Genomic DNA, 26,985 nt, shown 5'->3' with positions numbered 1-26,985 from the left:
AGTAAAGCAATTTAATCACATTTCTGAAATTGATTGAACTTCATTCTCAGCTAGCAACCTGGGGATACATTTCCCAGTGGCTTAAAGTCAATCCCTGGGTTTACTTTGCTTAGAACATTTTTATTCTGTAGCCATCTATTACAATTGCCTACGCATGCTAGCATCATATAAGTTTCCACCCCCCCCCATTGTATAACCATGTACATTCCCACTTCACCCCACTCTTCCTCCATGTCATCTGGAATGCCCCTCTTCCTTTCCTCCTCTTATTTAAATCGATCCTGTTTTTCAAAGACGAGTGCAAATTTTCAGTCCTCTACCAATGCATATCATACTTTGAAGTTCTCATGTTTATTTGGATTACTGTCAGCCCCCCACAGTGCCACACTCTCCTCACATAAACACTCTGTGACTTTATACCCTTTACATCTGTGTATCTCACTAGCTCAGGTTTATGCATGGATTTGATTCTTGAAAACAATTTGTTTAGGGATTGACTGGAGTCTTCTTTTATCTCAAGACTATGAATCATCCCCTTGCACCTCCTTTAGGAAGCAGAAGCAAAGCAGACGCAGAGAAGTTCATCTTGTTTTCAAGAAGGAAAAGGTGAATCTTAACCAACCACCACCCTCTCCCCACTGCTGTCTGAATGATGGAAGTCGGCTGACAGTTCACAACACCGACTCACGTATATTGTAAACTCTGCAGTGTCATCTTCCCTAAACGAGAAAGCAAATTTACAGCCAGTACAACTTTATGAGTAGGCAGACACCTCCTCTGCAGAGGTAAACAACTGTACTAGGGAATATGCAGAAAATTCAGGTGTCCCTCACCTAAACAAAGGCAAACCCTGAATACAAAGAACAGAGTTAACACTAAAGATACATCATTTTGTTGAAGGATGGGGCTCAGTCCAATTCATGTAATATTTTACATTTTTGTTCCTTTAGACAATAAGCTCCTGTAGAGTATTTAAATTATCTTCCGATTTCCTTATGCATATTCAGAAAAAGACTTTTTGCATAAAGTAAGTCACTTCAGTGATGAAGGTTAGTAGGCGTGCACAAAAACCTCCTTTAAGTTTATAAAAGATTATTTAAGAGAAGTTGGTGACCAACCATTAATCACTTACACTAAGAATGCTAAGAGAGTAAAGTTGCAACAGAAAATATTTCCCATTAGGGAAAATCATTTGACACTAAAATATGAGGCCGAAGACATTTATCTTCTGTGAGGCTGCTGGGCATAAACTAGGCAACGGTCCAGCCATGGCGTGGTGTGGCACCTCTGCTATGAAGTAAAAAAATGTGTGTCAGAGCTTTTGATTGTTACAATGATGGTCATGGGTATCGCTAGCAATTAATGGTGCTAAGTGTCCTGCAAGACATGTGACAGTCCCACCCAAGGGAGAATTGTCCTATGCCAAATACCAATAGGGCTTCTGCTGAGAAACCCTAGGCTCAAGTGTCATCCAGTCTGGCTGACGCCCATATGTTTTGAGGTAGAGGAATGGCTGGTACAACCTGGTTAGCTTGCTCCATCCTTCAGAGCCTATAATTCTTCCAAGAAAATCAAGGGAAGGAAGAGCAAACACCACCTTCTCTAGCTGTGACAAGAGCTGTTCTACTACAATAAATTAAAGTCAGACCACAAGCAATAAGCCCCAATTCAGTTCCTTTTCTAAGGAGCACTTACTTGTGACTACCTAGTTCTGAGGTACAACAGGAGAGCTGGGCTGGAGGAGGCTGAGGCATGAAGACTGAAATGTTGGGCTCCCTTGGCCACAGTGTGCGGGCCAGGGAAGAGCAAGGTAACCAAAAGTGCCTGTGACAGGTGCGAAGGCTGTGCAGGCAGCGAATAAACACATTCCAGCAGGAATGTGTTCAGGCTTGGGAGCTGCAAGCTTCCTTGACAGCCCCTCTGTGTCGAGAAGTCTTCAAAGCCAGAGGAGATGCTCTCCCAGGAGCAGCCAGTGGGGCTCCTGGAGGTAACTTTTCGAAGGCATCCTAAGAGCCACCCTGGGGCTGGGAGGGTACAGGCAGCTGGTACCTGGGGAGCTCGTTAACGTGTGGGCTTATTTACCCAGTCCCACAGTGGGCCTTTTGGGAGTCTGAGGGCAGTTTGCGCTTCAAGTAGAAACAGCATTAAAGGAAGCTGGTTTGTTTAGTTCAGTATTGCTTGTTTGAATAAGCACATTATAGCTGGCTGGTTAGCTCATTTGGTTAGAGAGTGGTGTTTAATAATAAAATAATGAATACACATATTGTGTCTTCTTACATGTGTGCCTTGGAAACAGATTACAAATCTAAGGAGCTCAAGCTTAGAGCCATAACATCTTGGATCTCAGGAAGTTAGGCCCTTTTTCTTATGGGCAGGATCTCTGCTCAGTTTAAGAATCTGGCTTTCTCTTTGGAATTAAACTAGTTGAATATGGCCATAGGTCTGCAGAGGGCAGTTCATGCTGCCCGCCTTTCTGCCTCTGCGATATTCAGAATTGGAAGTACATTGTCTTTAGATCCAAGGATCCTCTCTTGGTGGGTTAGGAAACAGAGATGAGCCTCTGAATGCTGTTTTCTTTACTCAAAATTATCTCCCCTTCTCCATGTGACAAACTTCTACCAGTCTATCAAGACCCAACTCCGAATTTACTTACTGATGAAGAATTTCCATGAGTTAATTTATTGCCTTCATTGCATTTTCTTACTTTTAACATGTGGTGCTGATCTGTGCCTATTTATTCTTCAAACACTGAGTGCATGGCGGGCCCTGTACTGGTTGCTGGGCCTGCAGAAATGAGATGTTTCATCGACCTTTGAGGAGCTCACCAGTTAGTTGAAGGTGATAGACGGTTTATTAAAATAAATACCATATGTAAGTAGGACAGAAAGGCAAGACTGTTCTTGATTAGACTCAGTTTGATTACAGAAACATTCTGTAGGTAAAGTAAGATCAGGCTACAAAAGATTTTTAGAGTACTTAGACTGATCACTTTTAAAGGACCTCTCAAGTGACTTCACTTACCCCTCCTGTTCATGGACTTCAAAGTCCTGTAGCAATTAGCCTCTTAAGGACTGTCAGGCTTTACCACTAGCTACTCTGCACCCTCTTCATGTTTAGTTGGGGATTTTGCTTCCATGATGATAGAAAAGAACTCAGCACTGAGATTTGGTAGATTGATCTGGCTGCAGGATGGAGATGGATTTGAGGTTGGTGAGAAGAGGCAAGGTGATTGCTGACACAACAGATCAGGCCAGAGATATTTGGGATTGATCTAGAGGGACTGACCGTGGCCCCTAGAAGAGGGACAGATGTGATACATATGAGGTGAACTAACAGGGCTTGTAACTGGATCAATGTGTGGATCAAGGGAGAGGAGAGAACCAGTCATTGCATAAACTACTCCCATCAGGTTCATTCGTGCCTACTCCTTGATTATTCACAAATACGCATAGCTTCCTATTGTGACAGATAAGTCAAACAAATGATCTTTATATTAATGTTCCATTCTTAGATACAATTGGTAGCTATGGGCTCTCAATAGGAAAGGAGTAGAGTTGGGCAAATCGCTCAGTACTTTGTGATGCCATTGCTTTGGGACAAATTAGGAAGATTCTGAAAATGGGGCATTGGGTAGATGATATAAAAATGTGGTACTTGGGGGCAGAAGATGTAATCAGTGCCAGAGGCAACTAATATTTATTGAACACTTTCACAAGTTTTTGTCTCACTTAGTCCTCCAAATGACCCTATGAAGTCAGTGGTACTATTTCCATTTTGTAAATGAAAGATAAGGAATTTATCACTCCATCAACAGTAAATCTAGTGGAATTTGGTGCTAAACAGAAATCAACATGTGGGGTGACTATAGAAACAAAGCTGGCAAAAGAGCCAAGAGAACTTGCTATAAACTGCTTTATTTGGGGACCATATTCAAGCAGTTCTTACTGTGTTCACTCGTGGAGTTCACATTAGTTTAGGATCCCAGGTCTAGACCTCCTAATGATGCTTTAGGATTATTGTCAGTGGGAATCTTTCAGAGCCATGAATAGGGCTGATGACCGAACTAACTGCAGTCAACATAATTCCTCAATGTCTTAGTCAGCTTGGGCTGCTGTAACAAAATATCATAGACTGTGTGGCTCAAATTATAGACATTTGTTTCTCAGTTCGGTGGCTGGGAATCCAAGATCAAGGTGCTAGATTTGATTACTGAGAGAGTGAGAGAGCTCTCTGTGGGCTCTTCTTAAAGGACCCTAATCCCATGATGAGGACCCTACCCTCATGATGACTTCTAAACCTAATTATTTCCTACAGGCTTCATCTCCAAATACCATAACATTGGCGTTTAGGGCTTCAGCATGTGAATTATGGGATGGGGGAACACAGTTCAATCCATAGCACCCAGGTTATATCTACTCTCATACTGTCACCCGTCCTATCCCTGTCACCTAAGCTGAGGTCCCCAGTTTTTTGGATGTGAAAAATCCTTTTTTATTTCAAAATATGTCATAGATCTCCAGCTTGGTGATAGTTGGATAATAATAGTACTATTTGTACCTATTGGTAGAAAAAAAAATAAATTCCTGAAAAGAGAACTATGAATTTAGTAATTGGTGCTTTCAGATGGATTATGGTACATTCAAATAGTTGCATTATGTTTCTGTAAGTATTTATACACCCTGCATATGAAGACTGATACACACAGGAATCCTGGGGCTCCTTGCAGTGTTTCTGAGGCAACCAGGAGAGAAGCGGTAATGTGCTGTTAATAGTTGGTACACCAATAAGTGGGTGGGGCCTGGGGGAAGGGACTCCGGGGTAGGAATGCAGAGAGGCAGCCGAGTGGTTTATTAACACATGGGCGCGTGTATCCAGGAAGCAATTTTTGGAAGACCCTGAAGAATGGTTAGGTTCCTTTTACTGGAACATGGGATCAAAGACTGTAGGGGAAGCCTATTTACAAAGTCAGAACCTCCTGGGAGGAGGGAGCTCATTCTATGATTGAGAACTCTGTTGTTAAAAACTGTCACCTCTGAGGGGGATGGTGGTGGAGGAGGAGGAGCTAATAACTATCGCTGCTTCCTGTGCACCAGGAGACATTATGTCTGTAACAGTTTTGACTCCTCACAGTGACCTGGGGAGAGTGCTACTATCAGCCCCACTGTGCCGATAGGAAACAAAGGCCAGGGAGATGAAGTGACTGTCCTTTGCTTATAATGGTGGACCTAGGATTAGACACATGTCTGTCCCCAAAGCCTGTGCTCCATTTACAGTATCACACTGCTTAAGCATCTCCTACTTCAGGCCATCAGTGCTTGGAAGAGAGTCAGGAACACAAAAAACACAGGAAGGAAGATAGGTATAGAGGTTAGTAATCTAATGGTCCTGAGTCCTGTCATTCTCCAGTGGCCTTTGGCCCACTTCAGATTTCCTTTTTTTCTTTCGTCTTTGAAGCTGTGCTGAGCAGAGAAAGGATGCACCAAGATACTCAAGGAAATTATGCATATTATAATACATAAATCCTGAACTTTCAGACAGATGTCCAGTTCTAGACATTCAAATAGGATTTGAGATATGTGTAAATCCACAATGTCTGTATTATAAAGGAGAAAGCTAGTTAAAATAATCATCATGAGCTTATAATACAGCAGCAGACTCTGGGGTGAATTGCCTGTTCTTAAATCCTGATTCTGCCACATACTAGCTGTATGACCTTGAGGAATTAATCTTTTCAGGTCTCAGATTTCTCATCTGTAAAATAAGTTTAATAAAATACTTACCTCGTAGACTTACAGTGAGAATTAAATCAGTAAAGTGCTTAAATTAATGCCTGTAGTCCAGGAGATATTCAATAAATGTACCAAAAAAGGACATCACAAAGGGGAGGGGGCAAACAACCTGAAAGTAAAAAATAACAATAAGAAAAGAAGGAGAAGAACTGTCTGCTGATGCTAATTGTATTTTAGCTTCCCACAGTTGTCTTTCTTCCTTTATTCCTTCCTCCTCTCCTTTCTTTTGGTAAATAATTATTGAGCAGCTACTACGTACCGGACATTGTTCTAGGTGCAACAGATGCAGAGAGGACACTCAAAGAGTGGAGCCAAGTGAGTGGTATGGGTATCACCTGGCTTAGGTCGGGTTCCCTTGAAGCAGAGCCTGCAACAAGGACCCAGGTGCAGGGATTGACCGAGGCAATATTCTCCGAGAAAGTGGAGTGAGAGAAGCAGGATGGGATGGGGGAAGAGCTAAGCAAGGCTGTGGTCTCGGTTGGAATCTAACTTCAGCCTGATCTAATGGAGGACTCTAGGTGCACTCGGAGGTTGGTCGCATCTTGAAGGAACTTGGGTGACCCTTTGTAACTTCTGTTTCACACAGGCCTTGGCTGTGGACTTCCCCTTGTGAAGGATGGGGGTAGGGTATGAATCACATCTAAGAAAGTTCCCCTTCAGCCAATGGCAATTCTTCAGAGAAGAGGGCAGCTCTGAGTAGATGGCACTGCAACATTCACATTGGCTGGATTTGGGTGTGCCAACCCCATAAAGGATTCTGGACAGAGCAACAACAGATTCCATTATAGTACCCACGCTCTCTGGGGAAAGGGGATGGGATACGAAGATGGGCCTCTTCTTTTGCAATTCTCAAATATACAGGAAGCCATTTTTATGGTTTTTGCTTAAGTCACTCAAAATTCTCAATCAGTCTGTAAACTGATTTTCAGAACCTGTGTCTGGCATAGCTGTCTAGGGTTTATACATTTAGTGATAGGCACAGAGTAAATCATTAATGGAGTGATTTTTTAAAAATTATAGTGTAAAATGTAGCATCAGAAGTGTTATATGTAAATAAAGGAGAACTTGTTATTTTTATTGGCCCTGATTTTTGTGCTGAGGCCAGGTTCAGATTACATAAATTCCTATGATATGATACCATATTTTCTGCCCACCCACACTGCTGGTTTACAGTACTTTATGCCAAGGGTAACAGCAATGTCTAACATTGTAGTACAGCACCTGAATATGCTTTATCTTATTTGATTTTCATTGAGCTTCGTAAACCCATCTAGCAATCTTGGAAAATCCACCCATCTCTTCTTCCATTAATCTTTTCCTTCCTGTTTCACTCTATGTCTCTGACTCCCAGGTGCTTCCCAGATCAGGTACCTGGAGCCCTTATACTATCTCTTATCTGACTGGCTCCCTCACTCTGACAACTCATCACACTCAAAATTTTATTGTTACTAAGACTGATGAGCACCTAAGAGAGGAACTTCTTGCCCAAAGCTCTGAGCAAGGCATCCTTGACCTCTTTGTTCCTCAGGCTGTATACAACAGGGTTTAGGAGTGGGGTAATGACAGTGTAGGTTACAGAGATAAGTCTGTCCTGCAGGGAATTTTGTGATTTGGGTTTTAGGTAGATGAAGGAGGTACAGCCATAGTGGACAATGACCACTGTGAGATGTGAAGCACAGGTGGCAAAGGCCTTTTTCCGACCCTCAGCAGATGCAATCTTGAGGATGGTGGTGACAATCAGAACATAGGACATAAAGATCAAGACCATGGGCAGAACAAGGATGCCCAGACTAATGAGCAAAGTGATAAATTCTCTGATGGTTGTATCCGCACAGGCAAGCTTCATTAGCGGCCTAATGTCACAAAAGAAGTGGGAGATGATATTGGCATCACAGAAGGGCAGGCTGAACACAGAAGACACTTGAATGATGGCTGTGCTCAGGCCAATGATCCAGGATCCACTTGCCGACTGTATACAAGTCTTTTTGCCCAAGATGACTGGATACCGTAGGGGGTTACAGATGGCCACATAGCGGTCATACCCCATGGCTGTCAGCAAAAAGCAGTTGTTGACACCAAAAGTGAGATAGAAGAAGAGTTGAGTGGCACAGTCTGGAATGGAGATGGCTCATTGGGGATTGAGGAGACCGGACAGCATCCGGGGAATGATGGCCACTGTGTAACAGGTCTCAGAAATGGACAGCGCACTCAGGAAGAAGTACATCAGTGTGTGAAGTTGACGGTTGAAGTGGATAACTGTCAAGATGATAGCGTTGCTGGCAAGAGTCAACAGGTACAAGACCAAAAAGACCACAAAGAGGATGTGTCTGTGCTGCCACCCAAAAATGGAAAAGCCTTCAAAGGTAAACTCTGCCACAGCTGTGAAATTGGGTCTTGGCATTGAGAAGAATCTGGGTCTGAAAGCAATGAAATGGGAAGGTTGAACATCCAGGCTGGAAACAGTAGGCTGGACCAGGGTCATCATCAACCATGCGCAGAAACTCGAAGTGAGTGTAGCTCTGGGTTCAGAAGCTCTCAGCATTCAAACACTGGCCAAGTTCTCCAAGACTTCTTAAGGTTCTTAGGTGCTGGCATTGGCGGCAGATGTAGTAGAGGGTGGGCATGCGGGGAAGAGAGTAAATATGTAGAGGGAGTAGTGGAAACACCTACCAAGCTTGGCTAGAAGTAGACAGAGATAGACAGGTACACTAGAAAAGTAGATTGATAGGTAGACCAGAGAAGGCACTGTGCTGACTATGTGCAGCCCCGGAGCTCCACCCAGACTCACGTAGTTTGGACCCGCAATGGCCCATCACATTTTAGAGACCCAGTGCAAAGGGACATGCATAAAGAGAGGGTTCAAGCCAGGGAAACTATTTAAGGCACACTTCTGAACGGCCAGCTCCAGCTCTGGTAAGAAGCACTTGGTAAATCAAGGTATATAACACTACTTCCTTTCATGGTTCAAGTTAGATTAAAAATGGCTAATATCCGGAATAAAGTGGTGAAAGGGATACCACTTTTTTTTTTTTTTCACTTGGGGAGATTCTAATATATGGACCCAGGACATTCTGTGATCCAGAGCTAGCTCCTTACAGCCCTGCTTCCTTCCTGTGTTCCCCAAATACTACTTGTTTTAATACCCGAATCTCCTTCCTTCTGTATGGAAGGTAGTTTCTGCTTCTGTTTTCTCATCTGTAAACACAGTAAAGAGTCTGAAACTTAAGGGTTTGAAGTACCAGTAACTATAATAAAACAGTGATTAAAACAAAATATTAAGGTTTATGGAAATCTCTGGCTTTAACGCCAGTGTAAGTGGAGGGATGCTGGACTTTTTTTCCCCCCCTCTCTTCATTTGTCTCCATTGGTTCATCTATAAAGTAGAATAATATCTACTCATAGTATTACTATGGAGATTATATGAATTACTGTATGTAAATAGCCAAGCACAGTTCTTGATACATAACAGGCAGATAGTAAATTACATTTCTGCTCCCCTCCCTTCATCTGTCCTCCCTATCCTCACTTTAACCCTGGATTCTCCTTGTGTGTTAGACCCACCCAAACACTCCTTCATCTGTTCATTCATTCTCTGCTCTCTCTCCTATTCTCTCTCTCATGTTCATGGGAGGCTCTTGTCATTAACTTCTTCAATATCTATTGATCAGCAAGTCGAGTCCTCACTTTCCACCTCCTCTCCAACTCTAGATTCTGAAATATGTGGGGATGAGGGTAGGAATGGTCTGGAATCTATCCCTTCCTGGCCAAACCCCAGCTCCACTTACTTCACATGTGACCTTAGAAACATTTCCTCATCTCTTTAGGCTTCAGTTTCTCCACCTGTAAGATGAAGACGGTACTGATACCTACCTCAGAGGACTGATGCAAGGATTACATGGGAGGATGCTGGTAAGGCATTTAGCAGAAGGCCTGGTACAGAGTGTGCCATCAATAAATGGTAACTGTTGATAAAGAGGAACATAGACCTAAAAATATGACTTTTGTAGGTCATTGTTTTATCTTCACTTCTCCTCCCCCAAGTCTCACTTCAAGGTTAGAAGGAGTTATTTTCCATCCAACTAGGACTTGTGTAGCAGCTTGCAAGTTAGAGGATGCTTTTTTGTCTTTTGGAGATAGGAGAAGGAGGTAGCGGGAAGGGAAACACAATATTCAAACAGGGGAGAGAATCCCAAAGACCAGGAGGAGGATCTGATGGAGGTTGGAATGGAAAAGCCATTCCCAGCTCAGCAAGTCTGCAGGCATGCCCGTGTCCTGGACCTCCTACTTGAACTCCTACACTCATGAACCCTGATATTTCAGCCAGCCAGCCATTCACTGACCCTCTACCTTCTTGGCCTTTGATTGCTGTCTGGGGCAGGAAGAAAAAAGAAATGGTGGAGACTTTTATGTTCAGGGAATATACTTTTTCTAGTATAAAGGGGGAAACTTAGGTCCATTCAACCAGTCAAATGTTCCATTTCTTTCCTCTAGGCCCCGCAGACCAGGAGTGTGATAGAGAGTGATAGGGGTGGGACTGAATATTCCTGGTTCCCCTGGCTCATTCAGTGTGACACCTTGAAGGCTATATTTTGGGCTAAATTGACCAATTCACCCTTTGAAAGTTCTGCCTAGACTTTTCTAAGGCGAGTGCCCAGATAACACTTTGCAAGTGATTTTTTCAGTATTTGTAGGGCTCTTTACTCCCTAAGTGCATTCACTTTTCCACTTGACAGTATTCCCAGGAAAGGAAAGAAATGAGAAGGTGGCATGCCATGAGGCAAGGGTCACAAGGCCATATCTAGGCAGGGCTGAGGCTTACTCAGTCTTTAGGAGAGTGAGGCTTGAGAGCGTAGAATCACGATTGCCAGGACTCCCGCTGTGCATGGCCGACACAGCACCCAGAGAATCTTCTGAAGGGGAGGACTGGAAGAAAAACTTAGAGCCCACCAGAGTCTGTTAATTAATTTCTCTCTCTGATTGGTCAGATCTGGAAGTAACAGACAGAAAGCAACACCAGGCTCTCCTGTGCCTCCCCCATAGCCCTATCCTTTAAGTGTAGATTGCTGTCTGTCACAGAGGACCATTCTCCTGTGCCCCAGACTCTGGGGTCCCTCTCCCCAGAGTCACAGTGACTGTCCCCAAGGCAGCAGTAGCAAGATACAAACACCATGATGTCTAGGGAACTCATTAGAAAAGGGATCTCATCAACCCACTCACATAAATAGTATGTAGGTGTCAGGGAGGAAGAAATTTGCCTCTGCCCCTTCAGGATCTTCTGGCTGGTCTAAGAATTAAATTGAGATGAGACAGATTGATATGAGAAAAATCAGCAAAAGGGTAATAGCAGGTATACATGGGAGAGACCCAGGAAAACTGAGTAATGCCTCAATGCCTCAAGACCTCACCTTGAATACCATCTTCAACTAAAGACAAAAGAGGACATTGTAGATAGTGATTTAGGACTTCAGAGGGGAGGAGGGCAATTCACATGGAGATGGAAAAGCTAGTTTGATAAACGTTTCCTGGGTCTTGGAGGGACAGTGAGACACAGGAAATTTAACAGACTTTCTTAGGTTCCTCCCTATTTACTACACCGAGTTCATACTATAGTTATCTATGGTGATAGCTTCCTTCCTGGAACAGGTCCTCTATCTACATTCTTTTAGGCAGTTAGTGGGAGGGTCAAAGGTTCTTCTGAGTCTTTTGAGCATGGATTGTTTTCAGCTCAAAATAACCCACATGCCAAAGAGACATTTTGTGGCGGCAAATTTTGTTTCCCTGCGTAGGCAGTCTGGGATTTCCACAGGAACAAAGCCATTACATCAGGACATGGTCCTGCTCTGCTCAGTGGATGAAGAGAAGCTCTTGCCGCCTGACCCATTGTTGTAGAAAGGGTCTATAACATTGTGGAACCCAACCATGTTTAAGGGTGCAGTTTCATTAGGCAAGCCACTCACACTCTAGGGTCTCTGCACCCTAAGAGCCAAAGGATCTCTCTCTGAGTTCCCTTCCAATTTGAATGTTCCGGGATCTGTGACTCATTCATTCACTGATTCCTTCAACAAGTACTCATTGTGTGCCTCTCATATGTCAGGTACATGGAATATAGCAGAATCTGTACTACATGCCAGTCCCACTGATTTTGCACATCAGACTCCAAGGCATCACTGTGTATTACATAGGAAAAACAGAGACCCTTCTCCTTGTGGAAGATGAGAAGGAAGGCCCCCTTTGCAGTAATTCCTGCATCTCCCCTCTCTCTCCCCCAATGAGACAGGAACAACAAATGTGCAGCGAGAGGAGGGCCATATCCCAGGTCTCTCTTAAGTCCCTGGGACTCGCCCGGCCAAGTGTGAGTCCTTGGCTTTGCACAGGAAAGAATTCAAGAGCAAGCCACAGTTGAGTAAGGGTAGATTTACTTAGAGAGCTACATATTTCATAGAGTTCAGGCTGTTTCAGGAGAGAGAAAGGCCTCGAGATGTGGAGGTTGGGTGCTCAAGTTAAAGTAAAAGTAGATACACACTCCACAGAGTGTGGGCCATCTCCGAAGACTAGGGAGTGAGAGAGGCCATGACGCACAGTGTTGCTAGTTTTTATGGACTCGGAAGCTTCCTATGCCAATAAGTGGGAGGATCATTCCAACTACCCTGGGGAAGGGGCTGGGATTCCCAGGAATTGGGCCATCACCTGCTCTTTGACCTTTTATGATTAGCCTTAGAACTGTCATGGTGCCTTTGGGCATGTTATTTATCATGCTAATATGTTACAATGAGCTTATAATGAACCTCAAGGTCTACTGGAAGTCAAATCTCCCGCCATCTTGATCCTCAGTGCCTACTGGGAGTTGAATCTTCCACCATTTTGGTGTTAATTGCTGTGTCATTCCTTGAATGGCTGTGCCCTGCCCCCTTCCCTCCTGCCTCACCAGCATTTAGGCAACCAACAGACCCAGTTTTGTCTGCCTTTCATAATGTGAGCCTAAGACGGGCCTTTCCAAAGTTGGAGCAGAGTCAAGTATCACATCTCCCAGGTTCCCCTGGGACTTGGGCTTTTCATTAATCCCAGTTCTGGTACCCAGTTTATGCCTTTCTTCTAGAGACCCCAAAGTAGGAAAGTCTTCTTTCCTAAGACCCAGTGGAATGAGAGATGAATACTTGAAAGCAAGGTGGTTTATTGTAGTGTCTTTGATAAGCCAAGTAAACAGAGAGACTGACAAGCATGGAATAGTTGTGAGGCATTTGGTTTTGTCCTGCATAATCTCTTTTAAGGCCCTCAATCGTTTACCCAAGAGAAACTGCAGATACTCAGGTTCATAAGCCATTAAGATCCAGAGACCCACAGCTAAGAAACAGATATATAGTATATTTATCACTGCTTGGAAATGGCCAGTGCATAACCTCATTAGAACTGTTTGCAATCCTTTAGGGAGCAGCTAAAGGAAGGCTTAAAGCTGGGCAACAGGTCTTATCAAAATCTTAAAATAATCAGTAAATCTTGGGCCTCATTAGTCAATGTCCATTCTTCACAGTTTTTCTGGTAGCTCTAAATATGTAGCTCTCTGAAATTAGAAATAGAATGGAGTTGAAACCCATGAGAAAGGAAACCATGATGTTGAAATTATAAACTGGAAAATGACTTTTTTTTAATTATATGAATTCTTATTGTATGGTTATATGAAAAAGACAAAAAAAATTCTGGTGTAGATGGAGGTTTTTTTCTGGAAAGGGAATGAGTACATCATCTGTATGTTTTGGCAGTTTTTGTACTTGTCTTTTCCATTCTGATTTTTTATATCTCTTATTTCTCTTGACATACCGCATTTAGTTTTGAACTATAATAGAGGGTTGAATGAAGGCAGTTATAGAGGTGTTTTTGTCTTTTTCCAAATTTAACTTAAATGCTTCTCATGTTTCAGTCACCATTAAATGTGATGCTTGCTGTGCATTTCTGGCAGACATCCTTCATTGGATTAAGGAAGTTCCCTTCTATTCCTGGTTTGTTTTCAGGTTTATCACTAATGGTCTGGTAAATGGTCTAGTTCCTTTTCTGTATCTATCCATTGATATAAGTGTATGCTTTTTATTCTTTAATTGGTTAAGGTAGTGAATTACATTAATAGATTTTTTTAATGTGGACTCATTCATATATTTTTAAGGAAAACATTACTTGGCTTTTTTATACACTGTTGAATTCATTTTGCTATTTTTTAATTCATCCATTACTGGTAGATAATCACCTTTTTAAATATATTTTTATTGAAGTATAGTCAGTTTACAATGTTGTATCAATTTCTGGTGTACAGCATAGTGCTTCAGTCACATAGGAACATACATATATTTGTTTTCATAGTCTTTTTCACCATAGGTTACTACAATATATTGAATATAGTTTCCTGTACTGTACAGTATAAACTTGTTATTTATCTATTTTATGTATATTAATTAGTATCTGCAAATCTAGAACTCCCAATTTATCCCTTCCCATCCCCTTCCCTCCCTGGTAACCATAAGTTTGTTATCTATGTCTGTGAGTCTGTTTCTGTTTTGTAAACAAGTTCATATGTCTTTTTTTTTTTTTTTTTTAGATTCCACATATAAGTGATATCATATGGTATTTTTCTTTTCTCTTTCTGGCTTACTTCATTTACAATGACATTCTCCAGGTCCATCCATGTTGCTGCAAATGGCATTATTTTATTTTTTATGGCTGAGTAGTATTCCATTGAATAAATACACCACAACTTCTTACCATTACCATCTGTTGATGGACATTTAGGTTGTTTCCATGTCTTGGCTATTGTAGATAGTCTGAACATTGGGTGCATGTGTCTTTTTGAATTAAGTTTCCCTCTGGATATATGCCCAGGAGTGGGATTGTTGGATCATATGGTAAGTCTGTTTTTAGTCTTTTGAGGAATCTCCATACTGTTTTCCATAATGGCTGTACCAAACTAGATTCCCACTAACAGTGTAGGAGGGTTCCCTTTTCTCTGTACGCTCTCCAGCATTTACCATTCATGGACTTTTGAATAATGGCCATTTTGACTGGTGTGAGATGATGCCTCAGTGTAGTTTTGATTTGCATTTCTCTGATAATTAGTGATATTGGGCATTTTTTCATGTGTTAATTGGCCATTTGTATGTCTTCATTGGAGAATTGCTTGTTTAGGTCTTCTGCCTATTTTTGGATTTCTTTTTTTTATCTTATTAAGTTGTATGAGCTGTTTATATATTATGGAACTTAAGTCCTTCTCAGTCTCGTCTTTTGCAAATATTTTCTCCCATTTTGTAGGTTGTCCTTTTGTTTTGCTTATCATTTCCTTTGCTGTGCAAAAGCTTATAAGTTTAATTAGATCCCATTTGTTTATTTTTGCTTTTATTTCTATTGCTTGGGTAGACTGCCCTAGGAGAACACTGCTGAGATTTATGTCAGATAATGTTTTGCCTATGGTTTCTTCTAAGGGGTTTATAGTGTCTTACGTTTAAGTCTTTAAGCCATTTTAAGTTTATTTTTGTGTATGATGTGAGGGAGTATTCACTGACTTCACTAATTTACATGCAGCTGTCCAGGTTTCCCAACAATGTTTGCTGAAGAGACTGTCTTTACTCCATTGTATGTTCTTACCTCCTTTCAAACATTAATTGACTAAAAGTTTGTGGGTTTATTTCTGGGCTCTCTATTCTGTTCCATTGATCCATTTGTCTGATTTTTGTACCACTATCGTGCTGTTTTGAATACTGTAGCTCTGTAGTATTATCTGAAGTCTGGGAAGGTTATTCCTCTTGCTTCATTCTTTTTCTTCAGTAATGCTTTGGCAAGTCGGGTTCTTTTGTGATTCCATATAAATTTTAGGATTATTTGTTCTAATTCTGTGAAAAATGTCCTGGGTAATTTGATAGGGATCACATTACATTTGTAGTTTGCTTTGGATAGTATGGCCATTTTAACATTATTAATTATTCCAATCCAAGAACATTGGATATCTTTCCATTTCATTAAATCATCTTTAATTTCCTTAGTGTTTTGTAGTTCTCCATGTGTAAGTCTTTCACTTCCTTGTTCAGATTTATTCCTAAGTATTTTATTTTTTGGATGCAATTTTAAAAGGGATTGTTTCTTTACTTTTCTAATATTTAATTGTTAGTGTAAATAAATTCCACTGATTTCTGTATGTTAATCTTGTATCCTGCTACCTTGCCAAGTTCTTTCATTAGCTCTAATAGTTTTTGTGTGGAACCTTTAGGGTTTTCTATGCATTGTACCATGTCATCTGCATATAATGACAGTTTTACATCTTCTTTTCCAATTTGGATCCCTTTTATTTCTTTTTCTTGTCTACGGCTAGACTTCCAATATCATATTGAATAGAAGTGGTGAGAGTTTAGTGGAAAGGCTTTCAGCTTTTCACCATTGAATATTATGCTGGCTGTAGGTTTGTCTTAAATAGCTTTTATTATATTGAGATATGTTCCCTCTATACTCACTTTGGTAAGAATTTTTGTCATCAATGGGTGTTGAATTCTATCAAATGCTTTTGCTGCATCTCTTGAGATGATCACGTGATTTTTTGTCCTTTCTCTTGTTGATGTGGTGTATCACATTGATTGAATGCGTATGTTGAACCATCCTTATGTCCCTGGGATGATCATGGTGTATGATCTTTTTTGTTTAATTTTGTTTCTTGTATCTCTCTGATTTATCATAGTTGTTAAAAGTTATATTTTTAGATTAATCTTTCCAAAGATCCAAAACTTTAAAAATCACATTTCTATTCTATTATATTTACTTTAGCATTTTAATTAATTGTTGTTCCATTATTTGTTTCTATGTCCTTTGGGCTTATTATTCTTTTTCAAGCTTTTTGAATTAAAATACTTATTTTTACTTCTGCTTTACAGTAAATATGTAAAGCTATAAATTTCTTTCTGCAAACTGCTTCAGATTTATCTTGTTCATTCTGATGTATAGTGCTTTTGTTAAATTGTACTATGTATTTTTAAACTTTTATTTTAATTTTTTCTTTAATTCACAGTTTATTTAGATGTTAATGTGAAGAGAATAGGCTTAATACAAAAATCAAGAGCTCAGATCCTGGAGTCAGGGTGCCTGGGTTTGTGTCCCACTCTGCCACTTGCTATATGTGACCTTGGACAAGTTACTTAGCCCCTTTGTGCCTCAGTTTCCTTATTGGTAAAATATGAAGTATAGTAACATTGACCTCAAACAATTGTTGTAAAGGTTGAATGAGTAAACATTTGAAAGTTCATAGAATAATGACTAGCATATAGTAAGTGTTTATAAAAATAAATCTTCAGTACTATGAAGAAGGGTAATAGAAGGTTTGATTACTTTTTTTTGATTGATTTGTTATTTTATTGCATGCATACATGCATGCATTCCATGAAAATTTTCTTTATATTAATGTTTCAGAATTTGTTGAGACATCCTTTGGGGTCAAAATACTTAACATTCTCTGTTTGAAGGTTAGACATTCTCAGTATGAAGGTTTTGGATTAGGCTTGTTTGTCCTAACCTTTTTAGCCCTATTAACCCACTGATTATCTTCTTAGTCCAAAAGAAATGTGTTAGTGTCTCCTACTGTGATTGGGTGTTTATCAATTTCTCCCTGTAGTTTTATTGGTTTTTGCATAATATGGTTTGAAGCTATGATGTTAGGATCTTATAAATTAATGAATGGAATACCTTCCTGATGAATTGTTTTGTTAATCAATATTATAAGTCTCTTACTGGTTTTCACTTAGAATAATATTTTGCTTGATATTCTTAATCAAATTGCATCAATTTTCTTTTTGTCAACATTTTCCTGGATACTGTTTCAACCTCTTCATTTTCAATCTGTGACATATTATTTTAATAGTATAGTATAGATTATTAAAATTCAGTCTGAGAACCTCTGTTTCAAGTGATTAGCTTAATTCATTTACATTTATTATAATTAGAGAAGTTGTTGAATATTACTGCCATCTTACTTTATATTTTCCATGTACTAAGATTTCTTAGTCTCTATTTTTTTTCTTAACAGGCCTTTTGTTTGACTGATTATTTTTTTCATTTTCTGATTAGGAAGTCATGTGTGTGTGTGTGTATATATATATATATATGCATATATATATTCTATTTATCCAACAGTTAACCTTAATTTTATTTTTAATAAATAATCCAAATGTAGAATTAAAAATACAAAATAGTACTGTATTATTAGAACATTATCTTTATCCAGCCATGATTCTTGCTTCTTAGAAGTGCCTACTTTCAACTCTTTTGCCTGTTTGTCATGATATTCACCTCCTGTTTCTGCTATATTAAACATTAAAATGCGTATAATGGTATTTCTTAACTCCTAAATTGTAGCCATTAACTCTTCCTAGCTCATTTACAACACTGTCTTTTGTATACATGAATACAAACTTAGGTACATACTTCTTCTCTAGTCATCTTGCCAGTAAAAATTAAATCTATTTTCAGAACACACATTATTATAATATGAAAATATTCACAACTGAGCCATGCAGCATACTGTCAGTATACATCTTTTGCAGTGCATTTTTTGTTTTCTTGTTAAATTTTAGTAATTGAGTCCTTTAATTTGTTCAGTTTTCAAGCAGCTATAATTAATTCAACCTCAGATTTTCCACCAGAAGAGTAAAAACTATCTTCCATGGTTAGATATAGTCAACCATATCAGGTAATAGCCCCAAGTCATTTTTATCTGTCTATCTGTCTAGTTTACTGGCCTCCTAATTAATTTCTTTTCATCCTAGGATGACCATTCTGGAGACCTCTTCCTACCTTCTCCAATCTAGCTCTTGGGTTGCTCTGTAGGACTGCTGCCAGTCTATAAACCTGAAACTTTCCTTCACCAGTATTCCCCCCAAGCCCCCAGATTTATTAAAGTATAATTGACAAAAATTGCATATATTTAAAGTGTTACAATGTGATGGTTTGATATACATTTACATTGTGAATGATTACCACAATCAAGATTATTAACATATCCATCACCTCATGTAATTACCTTTTTTGTGTATGTGTGGTAAGAATACTTAAGATCTACTCTCAGCAAATTTTAAGTTTTCAATACAGTATTGTTAATTATTGTCACCATAATGTACATTAGATTTCCAGAACTTATTTATCATATAACTAAAAGTTTGTACCCTTTGACCAACATCTCCCCCATTTTCTCCCAGTGCCTGGCAACCACCATTCTACTCTGCTTCTGTGCATTCAACTTTTTTAGAGTCCACTTATAAATGAGATCATACAGTATTTATATTTCTGTGTTTGGCTTATTTCACTTAGCATAATGCTTATTCATGTTGTGATAAATGTCAGTTTTCTCCTTTTGCATGGCTCAGTAATAGTCTATTGTATGTATATGTATATATATGTGTGTGTGTGTGTGTGTATATATATATATATATATATACACACACACACGAATGTGTGTATACATATGTATATAAAATCTCCCACATTTTCTTTATTCATTGATCTGTTAATGGATGCTTAGGTTGTTTCCATGTCTTGGCTATTGTAAATAATGCTGCAGTGAACACAGAAGCACAGATATCTCTTTGAGATACTGATTTCACTTCCTTTGGGTACATATCCAGAAGTAGGATTGCTGGATTATAGAGTAGTTATATTTTCAATTTTTTAAGGAATCTGCATACTGTTTTCTGTGGGCTGTAACCAATTTACATTCCCATCAACAGTGCACAAGGGTTCCCTTTTCTTTCTACCCTCACTATCTCTGATTATTTCTTGTATTTTTGATAATGGCCTTTCCAACAGGTGTGAGATGATATCTCATTGTGGTTTTAATTTGCATTTCCCTGATGATTAGGTGCTGAGCACCTTGTTGTACCCCTTGCCTCCAGCAGCCTGAGATTCCCTGATCACTTGCCTGTGTTAGTTTCCCTGTTTCCTGGATCACTCATTTTGATGAAGCAACTCTTCAGTAACTTGGTGAGAACAAGAATGTGGGATATACACTCCTTGAAATATTGCTTCTTTGAAAATATGTTATATTATATTGTGAATAGTTGGCTGAATATTTATTAGTTAAGCTTAGAAATAATTATCCTTAATAATATTGAAGACTTTTTCTAACTTCTTGTGTGGTTGCTAAAAAGTCTAAATCATTAGAATTAGGTCTTTATAATATGATTTTTCCCTTCTCCTTCTCTTTTTGGAAACTTTTAGCATTTTTTTTTTTACCCCTAGAGTTTTATATTACAAGATGATGCTCTGCAACATATCTACTCTTCTGATTTTTTCCCACTGTGTTAGTTACTCAGTCCAGAAGCTTATGATCTTCAATATTTTGAAATATTCTTTTCATTGATGTTGTCTCTCTTCTATTTTCCCTATTTACTTGTTCTAGAACTCATATTTGTTGGACATTAAAACTCTTCTGTTGATCCTCACATTTTATATTCTTTTTGTATTATTATATAACTTTTTTCTTCTTTTTAATATGTTTTATAGAAGGCTTCTTCAACATTCTCTTCCAATTTTTGAATTTATTAATGGAATAAGTTGTCTTATTTTCTAATTTTGTTATTGAAACCTGTTTTTATTTCATGAATATATTCTGTTCTCATCTCTTTGAGAGTATTAAATACATATAAATATACATGCATATGTATTTAAATTTTTTTCCCTGCTCTATTCATTGTCTCTCTTTTCCCCAATATTCATATTTTTTTCTGTTTTGGTCTTTCATGTTAGAAACCACATTGATTTTTCATCTGTATCTAAGAAAGAAGCCCTAGTAAACCAACTGAAAGTTCTGGGTACATGCCTGTGTATATAGGGCAATAAAGTGACAAGTCATTTTTCATTGGGAAGTACCCATGTCAATATCTAGAGATACATTTTCTTGGGGTTTTCCATTTCCCCAGGGAAGATTCCTCTAATGTTCTTTCTCGTGGCTGTGGACCTTATTGTCCGAATCGTGCGAGACCACAGAGGAGGAGGGAACTGGGGGGAAGTCTCTTTGCTTGGCATGTGGAATTCTTCTTTATCCTCTATTTTCTGCACAGCATTTCACTTTAGTTCTCCAACTATCTCTGGAAAATATAAACCTCTAATATTTTGCCTGAATGTGGGAGAGGCCCTGACCTTGCTGTGCAAGTGGAGAAGGAGCCCCCACTCTGCATACTCTGGAAGAACCGTATGTAGAGAATTAAGAAAGCTGAACGAAGTTATTGTCATAAACTGAAGGATCTGAGATTTACCTGCCTTCCAAGTTTACAAGTTAGTCTGCCGTAGTTCCATGGATGCAGGCAAAAGACGTGAGATACCTTGGTCTGAGACAAAAGGCATTATTACTCACAGCAGTAGTATAGACATTTGCACCAGTTCTCTGAGCCCCCATTCTTACAACACAAGAAGCTGAATATGCAGTGAGTTACATTAGAAAAGTGGAACTCTGAGCTTAGGGGATCTAAATCTGCTATAATGTGCTGTAAGCCTACCTGCCCTGTGCTCCAAGAGAGATACTCTCTCTTCCAAGGCTGTTCACTAGGGGAAAAAAAAATACCCTTGAAATAACCTGAAACAAAGGCAATGTGTCCTCTTACGAGACATGCAGAAATGCAAGAGACCCAAGGAGAATAGTCAAGAGTTCAAATATGTACAGCACAATCTAAAAGGGAAGGAAGATGTGTTATGTGTGACAGTGGGTGGGGGTAAATTTTGGCTTCTATAAAGTGTAAAAACATTGAACATCACCTATGGGGGAAAAGTAGCATGGCTTTTATAAGGGGAATGTATTCTTTAACAGGCAGATGAACCATTTGCTGTATCAATAAGAGAAATAATTTTTTTTAGTTCAGAATTGGAAAAGCTCTCTCTCTAACATTGGAGCCATTAAAATGAAGACACTTTATTATGTTTATATTAGAGGTAGGTATTAAAGGTCAAGATAAAAGGTTATTTATCTTAATAGAAAATATATATACTTCTCAAAGGTGTGACAGAAGGAAGTCAATGAAAATAAATGACAGGAATTTCTTTGCAGCTGCCAGGAAAAAGCAGGTAAGTTTCAGGAAGAAAGTGAAAAATAATACATGAGAAAAAGAATAGAGTATGATTAAAGCACAGAGTGCTCTGAGTTATTAATTTAAAAGGAATTTGAAGTTACTGTAGGCTATTCCTAAGTAAGTAGGGCTAAAAGATTATTTTTTTAAAGATAGAGTTAATTAGGGAGCAGTAAAAACAAAAGCACAAACCCTCTGGCGAATCCTTGGTTCACCTTTGTGCAGTGCAGGTGACTCCCCATCCATGTGACTAGAGAAGGTTCAGAGAAGAGCTGGAAGTGTCCTCGTGAGAGTGGCAAGGGCTCCCGTGTGCAAGTAGCCTGATAAGACAGAGTCTCTGAAGTCAGCAGTGGCAGAAGCAGAGCAGGGATGTGATTTACTTCAATACGTTATGAATGGTGTGAACAGAGCTAATGTAGGCTCGTTCAGCTCACACAGTACTAGGAAGTACATGATGACATATTTAGTTCAATCAAATTCAACCTTTGTATTTTGGAAAAGCCCACACACCAAGGAGCTCCTCAGTCCCCACGGTCTCAGTTGGGTTTCTCTTTCTTCCTTACAGTAAGTCCCAAGGACTCAGGCTCTTTAAAGCTGCTACAAACCACACAGCCCTAGACCCATTCAGAACAATGTTTTATTTCCTAAAAGTGACGTGACTGTCTCTAATAATAATAATAATCTAGACCAATATTTTTTTGATGTCTTACTTTGTGTCAGTCATTTTGCTCAATGGTTTATGCCTTAACCTATTTGAGCCTCACAGTATTCTTCTGAGTTGAGTACTAATATTATCTATTTCACAGATGAGGGAAGTGTGTCACAGAGAGGATCAGACCTTGCCCAAGTGAAATCGAATTCAATCGCAGGGGCGCCTGACTTCAGAGCCTCTGTACTTAACTACTGAGCTGCAGTGATTCTCTTGCTGCTTCATCTACATTGTTACAAATGCTGATCCCTCTAAATGCCTCCAGTGGCACATGCATCATTCACCTTTCCCTTACTATCTTGGATAATACCTCTTTGATAGTATACACTAACCCTAAGACTGAGTTAGGTGCCCCTCCTTTATGCCTCCATACCATCCTATACCGATGTCCATCCTAGCACTCATTAATCTGTACTGTCCTTCTCCCCAATGATGTTCTGAGTTCTTTAACATCACGTATTCTTTCCAGTTCATTATTCACCTAGTAAATACTTATTGAGAAGCTAATGTGTAGTAGCCATTGACTCCATAGACCTTAGCACATAGTAGAGGATTAAGAAATATTTGATGAACAGATTATTAATGTTCTTCTTTGGGATTCCTCTCCCCTTAAGATCAATTGTGAATTTTTTTTTTTACTAATTTCAGAGAAATATAGGAATTAATTGCATAACCACATTGAATAAAATACAAAACTAATTGTGTTCATGCCAGCTTCCTATAATTACTGCCTTTTATCTTTAGCTTCCAGTTCCTACTCTAAAATGATCCCCTGAAGTCTTCTTAATTAAACACTTCATGTTGAGTATCTCTGCTGGTGGGAAGCCTCAAGCCTTATATATACTTAGAATTTACTTAGCATATCATTTACTAGGTTCCAGACACTTTTCTATCCACTTTGCATATACTCACTAATTTAATCTTCACAGTGACTCTGTGAAGAAGGTGCCATCATTAAACCCATTTTAGAGATAAAGAAACTGAGACACAGGGAAGTTAAGTAACTTGCCTGTGGTGACATAGTTAGGAATCAGAGGAAACAAGATTCAGTCCTGGGCAGTGTGACTCCAGAGTCCATGCTTTTAATCAGTGAGCCCTATTGCCTCTCATTACTCTCTTTTTCCTCCTAGAGGCATAATGATGGGAAATTGCATTTTGATACATTGTTTGTGAGAGATCACTTGGTAAAAATTTTGTAGAGCACTCTTTCAAAATTTAGGTTGCTTGTAGTCTTTAACTTTGCATTTTCACTCCTGGTTTTCACATATATGTGAAATGACATGTTTACAGAGTTTTCTATTGCAGAATTGCTTGCAATGACAACAGCTGGGGAAAAAAAAGGACCAAAACATCCATCGGTAATAAACTTAGTTAACAAATAATGACATATCTATAAAGTGGAAAATGATGCCACCATTAAAAAATTCAGATAATTCTTCAAGTACTCTATGGAGGGACATCCAAGATACTGTTAAATATAGTGGAGAAAATATTAATGTGTATATGATCACATGTGCTTGTATATTAGCTCATATATATATGTAATGCATATCTGTGTATTTATAGACTACATATTTCCTGGAAGGAATATAGGGTGGAGTGGTGAAAGGAGGACGTGTGCTTACTATGTTAACATGACTTTACTATTTAGTTGTTTTCAATAATATAACCTTACTATTCCATTGTCTCCATCAACATGGCATTACTATTTAAAAAAAATTCTTGCCCAGGAAGACAAAAGTTGTATATAACTCTTTTGCTCTTCTTAGGAACCTCCACAGATAACTTATGTTAATGACCATCAAGCTGTTCAGCATTTTAATAAATAGCATCAAATGACTGTTAACTCTCTAAGGCAATTGAAACTCTAATCTCAAAGTATTACTTTGTTGAGTCTGTCTACCAATCTTAAACTATTATATCATGATCCTTACCCAATCTCAACTAAGTCCATGAAGTGAAAGACTGACCATAAACCACACTCCAGAACTTCATAAATAGTCTAATTTTGCACTGCCCTCTAACTTTGCATTAATACTTTGTCAAATGTACTCCCTTATCAAAGTAAGAATAAACTCAGGCTTGTTTATCAATAGGTCACTTTGGTGGTATTTTCAGGGAATCTTCATTCCACAGGAAGGAAGTTGAAAGAAGACTAATATGTAACTATAAACCTGTTTCACTTTTGGATTGCTGTACAGTGTCTGTGTATTACTTGTTCAGCAAAAGAACTGGAAGAAAAGAAGGAAGAAAGAATGAAGGGAAGAAACTAACATATTAGATGGAAACACTTTAGGAGAGAATAGAAAAGAAAAATCCCAGATCTAAGTCTTTGGTCATTTCAGTATGTGGAGGCAAAGTAGGAGCCACCAACAGAGAAGGAGCATCGTGATAATAAAGCTGAGTTTAAAAAACCCAAAACTTCAGAATGCTTTTAATTTCTTAGATACAAGCAGGGTCATTTGTAGAAGAGGAGAGAGGAGGAATGCAATTTATATTTGTGGTTGTGATTAAATTCCATGAATTCTAGAAGAGCTGGGAAGCAATAGGCAAGTAAACTTTAATGCCCTTCTGTTCAACTCATTGTTTTCTAAGTCACTTAATTATTCTTTGGAAGAGGGGAAGGATTCCAGCTGCACCAGTTCAGGCCCACAAGTCAGAGAGTAGAGTTGACTTGCTACCCTGATATGCCGTTTCTTCCTCAGTAAATCCGATGGTCTGGATCCTATCTTAAGAGAATATGTTGTGCAGATGGAGAAAAGAGCTGGAGTTGAGGTTGGAGATCTAGTGCAGACTGAGTTCTCCTAAGAAAAGATAATTGCTTGTTTCTTCCGTCCTCAGTTTCCACTGTGGATTCAGTAGCCAATCTGGCTTCGAAACTTGAAAAACATTAATCTGTCCATCCAAGAATGACAGACACAAAGAAAGCCACATACAGAAACACTGCAGTCAGATTGTTAAATGCCAAAGGCAAAGAGAAAAATCAAGAAATCAACAAGAGACAAACAATTCATCCCATCCAAGGGGAGCCAGAATAAGATGAACAGCTGACTTCTCACCAGATAGCAGAGTCCAGAGTCAGTGGGACACGTTTAAACTGCTGGGGGAATATCCCAAACATGAGAAGTGACTTCAGGAAAAGGAATGTAAGTCACTGTGGAGCTCTCAGTCGTCTGTAGGAAATGATCTATAGCTTCCTCTTAAACACAGTCTGAAGCTTTCAAAGAATAATGCCCAAGGTCTTAAGATCAAGAATTCTGTATTTAACAAAACTTTTGTTCAAACATGAAGGTGATATCTAGACATTCCCAGGTAATCAAAGACTCAAGAGTATTCTTTGCTAGCAGGCCTGCCTTACAAGAGTACAAAAGGAAGCTCTTCAGGCTGAATCAAAGTGACACAGGACAATAGCTTGAGCCCATACAAAAATATTAAATAAAGAGTACCATTTGTAGTTATTACATAAAATAGAGTATAATCATATGTTTTTATTTAGATTAAATTTTGATAACAAAAGTGATCATTCACCTTTCAATTCCTACCCCAGTGCTGGTTTCCAGGGTGGTTTCACTTATGAATCTCTGTTCCAGTAAACTATGACTCTTTGTATTTGCCTGCCTGTCTCTCCAGTCTTAGGGGCAGTAGTTTGCCCTGTGTCCTCACCTTTCTTGTGGATTGAAGAACTGTTGCCTTTTCTGCCTATTCAGGCTTTTACTTGTTAAGATGGTATGCTGAGTTCCATGCTCCCCAGTCAGGTGTTTTTTGACAAATATCCTTTCAAGTAAATCCCCTTTTAAGCATCCAACTTGAATTCTCAATCTAGTTAACTATAACTTTTATTATAGTTTATGCTTCAGTGGTGTAAACGAAACATTTTAGGCTTGAATTTTATGCTACAGACCGTATATCTTGTAAAAATCTCAAGGGCTAAAATCAGTGGGCATCAATTTAGAGACCTATTGAGTAATCTATATACTTGTAACATTAACAATAGGCTGAGGGTGTAAGAAATGTGTTTTTTTTAATGAGGTCCATACTTGAGTTGCACTTTCATGCTAGCCCTCATTGTGTTGCATGGCATGTCGCCAGTGGCTTTACTTATCATATTTCTGTCTGAAAAATTTGCAAAACTATTTGAGAAGAGATTTTAATATGCTTTCAATAATCCTGGGGAAAAGCTTATGTCAACTTATGTCAAGGCATTCTTGACATCTTTATTTTTAAGTGTTACAGACTCTGATTAAATTTGGTCACTGAGATCAAGTAATTGTAACCTTTGTTGATCTCACTGTCATGTTTGAAGTAAGCTATAAAGGTACCACTTTACCAAATGATCACCATGGTGAGGTGAGAAATACAGAGGCAATGTCTTCTTCAGGTCCTCGGCTAATGCTATCCTGAAAATAGCAGAAATAAT

The 26,985-nt window shown here is 39.0% G+C and overlaps 2 protein-coding genes across 2 annotated transcripts in view; one reads left to right on the top strand and one right to left on the bottom strand.

The window, feature by feature from the left end:
• The window catches only part of LOC105069494 (olfactory receptor 10J1), a 233,722-nt gene that overhangs the window by 117,534 nt on the left and 89,203 nt on the right, over positions 1–26,985 (top strand). The window lies entirely within an intron of this gene.
• LOC105069499 (olfactory receptor 10J4-like) lies at positions 7,255–8,190 on the bottom strand. Its single transcript, XM_010955616.1, is given in 1 exon segment — positions 7,255–8,190. A coding segment is annotated over 1 exon segment (936 nt).

This window comes from Camelus bactrianus, chromosome 21 (assembly GCF_048773025.1).
Source record: "Camelus bactrianus isolate YW-2024 breed Bactrian camel chromosome 21, ASM4877302v1, whole genome shotgun sequence".
NCBI lineage: Eukaryota > Metazoa > Chordata > Mammalia > Artiodactyla > Camelidae > Camelus > Camelus bactrianus.
Note: the sequence above shows the minus strand (reverse complement) of the source record. Positions and strands in the feature narration are given on the sequence as shown.